Source organism: Apium graveolens, chromosome 2, assembly GCF_009905375.1.
Source record: "Apium graveolens cultivar Ventura chromosome 2, ASM990537v1, whole genome shotgun sequence".
NCBI lineage: Eukaryota > Viridiplantae > Streptophyta > Magnoliopsida > Apiales > Apiaceae > Apium > Apium graveolens.
Window position 1 is genome coordinate 191,863,801 of NC_133648.1, and position 7,493 is coordinate 191,871,293.

The 7,493-nt window shown below is 40.0% G+C and overlaps 1 protein-coding gene across 1 annotated transcript; it reads left to right on the forward strand.

Annotated features, from left to right (window-relative positions):
• The first annotated feature begins 744 nt into the window (after positions 1-744).
• Positions 745-1,437, forward strand: LOC141695854 (uncharacterized). Its single transcript, XM_074500064.1, has one exon. It carries the CDS (start codon positions 745-747, stop codon positions 1,435-1,437), a length of 693 nt encoding a protein of 230 aa, XP_074356165.1.
• Positions 1,438-7,493: the final 6,056 nt, after the last annotated feature.

Genomic DNA, 7,493 nt, shown 5'->3' on the forward strand with positions numbered 1-7,493 from the left:
AGAAGAGGAAGTTATCACTTGGGATAGATTCAAGAAAATTTTCTTAGGCAAGTATTTCCCGAGGTATATGTAGACTCAAATGAAATTGAAGTTCTTTGAATTGAAGCAAGAAGGAATGACTGTGCGAGAGTACGAGAAGAAATTCACTGAATTGGCTAGGTTTGTCGGAGATTATCTGGACCGGATGAGAAAAGAGCGAAGAGGTTTCAACAAGGATTGAAGCCTTGGTTACGAAGCAGAGTGGCTGCCTTTGAATTGACCACATATGCTAAAGTGGTCCAGAAGGCGATGGTAATTGAAGGAGAAAGCAATCAAAATTTGAAGGAGAAAACAAGTAAGAAAAGGAAGTTCGGCAGTAATGGAGATGCAACGGCTCAAGGGAGCCAAAGTGGAAGGAATTTCAAGAAGTTTGGATATCAGAATCAAGGAGGACCCCGAAGCTTTAAGAAGGGTGATAATAAGAGTCAGAAGAATAGGATTCAAGGGCCAAGTAGACAAAGACCCCAACAACCAACAAATCAGGAGTGTAAATTCTGCCACAAGAGACACATGGGTAACTGGAATAAGGCCGACATCGTTTGCTACAAGTGCAATTCGAAAGGGCATTATGAGAATGAGTGTCGAAACCTGAAGCCTCCTGTTACATGATTTAAGTGTGGCAAGACCGGACACTTGTCAAGGGATTGCAAGACCCCCGGAAATAATAAGTTAATACAATTGACGACCACCCCTTACAATTAAGCAATGACATCTTCTATTCCAATTCTTCAACTACCTTCAAATCAACCTTCTGTATCTGTAACTCCAGTGTTTCCTCCTTCCTATCATGCTCAGGCCTGGACATTCAACATGAATATCAAGGATGCTGTTCAGAGTTCTGAAGTTGTGGCAGGTACGCTTTCTGTCAACAACGTCAATGCTAAAGTACTATTTGATTCCGGAGCCACTAAATCTTTCATATCTGAATCTTTTGTTGGCAAGTTAAATTGTGAAATTGAACTGTTAGTTGAACCTCTATCTATCATTGTGGCTAATCAGGAACAAGTACCTGTTAAAAGTATTTGCCCCCGGTGTAAAGTAGAGATTTCAGGCTATAGTTCCCCTGCTTCCCTTATACCTTTTCGACTAGGAGAATTTGATGTTATATTAGGAATGGATTGGCTAGCAGAGCATGCTGCTCAAATAGATTGTAAGAAGAAGAAAGTGATTCTTAAGTCCCCTCAAGGAAAGGAAGTAGAGTTCAAAGGACAGAATCAAGTTAAAACATTTTTGACAATGATCCAAGCTAAAAAGTTGTTAAGACAAGGATGTGAAGGTTATTTGGCTCATGTAATTGATAGATCTAAGGAAACGCCGAATACAGAAAGTATCCCGATAGTTAGCGAATTTCCCGATGTATCTCCGGACGAATTTTCTGGATTGCCGCCCAATCATTAAATTGAGTTTTCTATCGACTTAGCGCCCGGTGTGGAACCTATATTGAAGGCACCTTATCATATGGAACTAGCAGAAATGAAGGAATTGGCCAAGCAACTACAAGAGTTATTGGATAAAGGAGTTATAAGGCCGAGTGTATTTTCGTGGGGTGCTCTAGTTCTGTTTGTGAAAAAGAAAGATGGAAGTATGAGATTGTGCATCGACTATAGAGAGTTGAACAAATTGAAAATTAAGAATAGGTACCATTTACCTTGTATTGATGATTTTTTTGATCAACTTAAGGGAGCAGCTTACTTCTTGAATATTGACTTGCGATTGGGATATCATCAGTTGAAGATTAAGTCAGAAGACATACCAAAGACTGGTTTTAGAACCAGATACGGACATTACGAGTTTCTAGTTATGGCATTCGGATTGAAAAATGTGTCAGCCGCCTTTATGGATCTGATGAACCGAGTATTCAAGGAGTATTTGGACAAGTTCATCATTGTGTTCATCGACGATATTCTAATATACTCAAAGACCGAGGAAGAACATGTTGAACATCTGAGAATAGATTTGGAGACTCTAAGAAATGAGAAGTTATATGCCAAGTTTACGAAGTGTGAATTCTAGCTACGAGAAGTTCAATTTCTAGGGCATATCGTCCGAAGTGAAGGTATTTGAATTGATCCCGCGAAGATAGAAGCTGTAATGTATTGGGGAAGACCGAAGACCCCGACTGAAGTTAGAAGTTTTATAGGATTGGCCGGATATTATCGAAGAATTATGAAGGATTTCTCAAAGATTGCTGTACCGTTGACAAAATTGACCCGAAAGAATGAGAAGTTTAAATGGACGGAGAGTTGTGAAAAGAGTTTTCAAGAATTGAAGCAGAAGTTAGTCACCACTCCAATATTAGCTTTGCAAGGTGATCAAGGAGACTTTGTAATATTCAGTGATGCATCACACAAAGGATTGGGTTATGTTTTAATGCAACACGAGAAAGTGATAGCCTACGCGTCAAGACAACTTAAGCCTGATAAGTGGTATTTTATACCACTTATAACGTCTTATAATGGCTCGAATTGATGTCTTGAAAACAGGTATTTTGTGTTTTTGATGCGTTTTTCTAGTGTTTTTGCATTTCAGGGTATAACTTGCGTATGTAGGAAGAATTCATCAGAAATAAGCCTAGGGAAGTGTGTGGCATTGGTTGTGAAAAGCTAGGGACAGAACGCAGCAAAATCAGGAGCAGAATTCAGAATTTTCCAGAAGGTGCTTGGGAGCCCGCTCAGGATGCTGGGGCGGCCACCTGGGAGCTTGGGCGCCCGCTCAGGAATCTGGGGCGGTCGCTCAGGGACGAAAATTTTAATACTGAATTTTATAATCCTTATTCTGATGGACTTCTGAGACGGCTGGTTCTTGTGGGCTTCTCTATAATAGTTCTCAGAGACGTTTCACATAAGTTTGGTATCAAGCAAGGAGCAAGGAGAGAAGGAAGAAGACCGTTTAAGCACATCACAATGAAGAAGAGGAAGCATATTTTTTCTTGTGATTCTTTTATTCGTTGTATCAGTGGATGCTAGTTTTCTTTACTTTGAACCTTATTACTCTTATGAAGTACTCTAGTTTTAATAAGTATTTTTGTTAGTTTATATTGTGTGTATTATCATGTTTTCATATGAACCCATGGTGACGATGAGTTCTATCATGGGCTAATCGTGATCATGGGGTCATAACAGATTTACTATGGATTTCTTTAGTTAGTTGTTTAATACCTTAGTGTGTGATGATTGTATGATATCTAGCATAGGTTATGCTTATTCGTCTTATTTATGTCGCGAACATATAAGATAGTCTGTTAATCTCTTGTGAAGCGACGGTGGATCTTAATGTTTAGAACTTTCCATGCTAGCATAGGTTCATGTATGTGTATGCATGATTAGTGGGTAACTCTAACCGTTTTACTTGCCCTGTATAGTCATAAAGAACAACTTGTGCTTAAATCATTATGTTGTCAAATTCTGTAGACATATAGGGTCTCAACATAGTTGATGCTTACTCAACTTCTATCTTGATTGTGGATGTTTAGTAGAATGGTATTAGTACAACGAAAGTTGGCTTTTATCAATTTCGTGTTGTTCGATTAATATCATCACTGTTACATGCTAAGGGTAATAATGATAACTATTGAATGAAGTAGTAATGAAGTTATAATCTCATGTGTGTTTAATATTGTTAATTCAAGTGTCAATTAAGTGTTTAATTCTTGTAGTTAATTGTAGTTAATAATTAGTTAATAAAATTTAAGTGTTATTGTCTTGACATTGAGAAGTAATCATACATTGGTGAGTAAGTGTTAATTGAACATAATTAGTCCGAGTCTCTGTGAGAACGAACTAGAATTTATTCTATATTACTTGCGAACGCATATACTTGCGTGAATTATTAGCATGTGTTTTCGCCCTAACAAGTTTTTGGCACCGCTGCCGGGGACTCGACGTATTTGTTTAGTTTATGTACTTGCCATTAGTGGTCATTAGGACTCATTGATTAAGACGTTTTACTTATTATTTCTAGTTGTGTTTCAGGTACTCTAGCGAGCATTTATGCAAACACGTTCTCGCACTCGCAAGAGAACTTTGGATACGGATGAGGAGACAGACTCATTTCTTGATATTCCGGAGAAGATAGATTTTGAAGATTCGGATAAAGAGAGTGAGCCGAAAGAACCAGTAATCATGGGTGATCGTATAGTTCCAGCAGCAGATCCAGCTCTTATGGATTTTTCTTGGCCTAAAATTGATGACATTCAGTCAAGCATCCTTCATCCATCTATTTAAGCTAATACTTTTGAAATCAAGCCGGGCACTATTCAGATGGTGCAGAATTCTGATTCTTTCGGAGGTGCTGCGACTGAAGACCCCAACATGCATATCAAGAATTTTTTCGAGATCTGTAGTACTTTCAAATATAATGGTGTTACTGATGAGGCTATCAAGCTGAGGCTTTTCCCATTCTCTCTGAGAGATAAAGCTAAGGACTGGTTACATTCTGAACCAGCTGGTTCCATCACTACTTAGCAAGATCTTGCGCAAAAGTTTCTGGTGAAGTTCTATCCAATGGCCAAGACTGCGGCTATGAGGAGTGCTCTTACTCAGTTTGCGCAGCAACTGACTGAATCTATGTGTGAAGTTTGGGAACGCTACAAGGAGATGTTGAGAAAGTGTCCACATCATGATATGCCTGGATGGTGATCACTAGTTTATATAATGGTTTGGGGGCCCAATCTCGGCCCATGCTCGATGCAGCAGCTGGAGGCACCTTGTGGGCCAAAAGCTATACTGAGGCTTATAATCTTATTGAAACTATGGCTGCAAATGAGCATCAAAACCCAACTCAAAGGATGATGCCTGAGAAGGTAGCAGGTATTCTGGAAGTCGATGCAGCTACAGCTATTACAGCGCAGCTCCAAGCGCTGTCTTTGAAGGTCGATTCTTTAGCCAACTACGGAGTCAATCAGATAGCTATGGTCTGTGAACTTTGTGAAGGCTCTCATGCTACAGATCAGGGTCTCTTGTGAATGAATCTGTACAGTATTTGAACAATTATCAGCGATCGCAATAGACTGTGTCAGCTACTTATCATCCTAACAACAGAAATCATCCCAATTTCAGCTGGAGAAATAATCAGAATGTTGTTCAGCAACCATATCAGTAGCCTATCAGTAAGTAGTTTAATCCACTTGGATTCCAACAACCATAGCATTATGCTCAAAGGAAATCATATCCTCAACAAGGAGGTGCTGCTCCACCTTCCGGTGCTGATTTCGAGGAGCTCAAGTTGTTGTGCAAAAGTCAGGAAGTTTCTATCAAGACCTTGGAAAATCAAATCGGTCAATTAGCCAATGCTGTGCTCAATCGTCAACCTGGCACACTTCCCAGGAATACTGAAGTGTCAGGCAAGAAGGAAGCTAAGGAGCAAGTAAAGGTTGTCACCTTAAGGTCTGGAAAAGTTGATGATGCTGAAAAAGTGAAAGATGGAGAAGCTGAAGTTGTTGATGAAGAAGAGAAGCAAAAGGAGAAAGCGGCGGAACCAAGGAAGACTACTGTTGAACACACTCTACCTGAGGGTAATACAGGGGATAAACAGCTCTATCCTCCACCACCTTTCCCTAAGAGATTGTAACAACAAAAATTGGATAAGAAGTTCGTTAAGTTTCTGGAGGTGTTCAAGAAACTTCACATCAACATACCTTTCGCTGAGGCTCTGGAGCAAATGCCTAGTTATGCAAAATTTATGAAGAGTATTCTTTCAAGGAATGTAAAACTGGATGACCTTGATACCATTGCTCTAATGGAAGAGTGCAGTGTTGTGCTGCAACAAAAATTACCTCCAAAGCTTAAAGATCCGGGTAGCTTCACCATTCCTTGCACCATCGGCAAGTTGTCTTTCGAAAAATGCCTGTGTGATTTGGGAGCAAGCATCAATCTGATGCCATTGTCTATCTTCAAAAAGTTGAATTTGCCTGATCCAAAGTCCACCTACATGTCTCTACAACTGGCTGATCATTCTATTACATACCCATGAGGCATCGTGGAGGACGTGTTAGTAAAGGTGGATAAGCTCTTCTTCCCTGCAGACTTTGTCATTTTGGATTTCGAGGAAGATAAGAAGATTCCCATAATCTTGGGAAGACCTTCCTTGGCTACAGGTCGTACCTTGATTGATGTGCAGAAAGGTGAACTTACTATGAGGGTGCAGGATCAGGATGTGCATTCAATGTATTCAAGGAGATGAAATTCCCTACAGAAGACGAGGAGTGCTTAAAGGTGGATTTGATTGATTATGCGGTAACTTCAGAACTTGATCACATGCTAATGTCTGATGCCTTAGAGAAAGCCTTAGCGGGGGAATTTGACAGTGACGATGAGGATGACAATGAGCAACTACAATATCTAAATGCTTCTCCTTGGAGGTGAAAGCTAGACATGCCATTTGAATCTCTTGGTAACACTAATCTCAAGAATGCTGAAGGAAAGCTCAAACCATCTATTGAGGAAGCACCTACTTTGGAGCTTAAACCATTGCCTGAATACTTGAGGTATGCTTTTTAGGTGATGCATCTACTTTACCTGTTATTATTGCATCTAACCTTTCAGGTAATGAGGAGGACAAGCTCTTGAGGATATTGAGAGAATTCAAATCAGCCATCGGATGGACTATTGCAGATATAAAAGGGATCAGCCCTTCGTACTGTATGCATAAAATTCTGCTTGAGGAAGGTAGTAAGCCGACTGTTGAGCAACAACAAAGACTTAATCCTATCAAGAAAGAAGTGGTGAAGAAAGAAATTCTGAAGTGGCTGGATGTAGGAACCATATATCCTATTTCTGACAGCTCTTGGGTGAGCCCCGTGCAATGTGTACCTAAGAAAGGAGGTATAACTGTGGTAGCAAATGAGAAGAACAAGCTCATCCCTACTCGAACAGTCACAGGATGGAGGGTATGCATGGATTACAGAAAGTTGAACAAAGCCACGAGAAATGATCACTTCCCTCTTCCATTTATTGATCAGATGTTTGACAGGTTGGTTGGTCATGAGTATTATTGTCTTCTGGATGGCTATTCGGGGTATAATTAGATTTGCATTGCACCAGGAGATCAAGAAAAGACTACCTTCACTTGTCCTTTTGGCACGTTTGCTTTTCGCAGAGTTTTGTTTGGCTTATGTGGTGCACTTGCCACTTTTCAGAGATGCATGATGGTTATATTCTCTGATATGATTGGAAATAATGTCAAAGTGTTCATGGACGACTTCTCCGTCTTTGGACATTCGGTTGATGAATGTTTGAATAATCTTCGTTCGGTGCTCAAAAGGTGTGTGGAAACTAGTTTGGTGCTCAATTGGGAAAAATGTCACTTTATAGTGCATGAAGGCATTATTCTTGGGCATAAAGTCTCTAGCAAGGGTCTTAAGGTGGACAAAGCCAAGGTAGGAGTCATTGAAAATCTTCCACCACCTACTTCTGTGAAAGGAATCCGTAGTTTTCTTGGTCATGCGGGTTTCTATC

Coding starts and splice junctions, on each gene's coding strand:
- LOC141695854 (XM_074500064.1), top strand. CDS start 745: ATGACATCTTCTATTCCAATTCTTCAACTACCTTCAAATCAACCTTCT.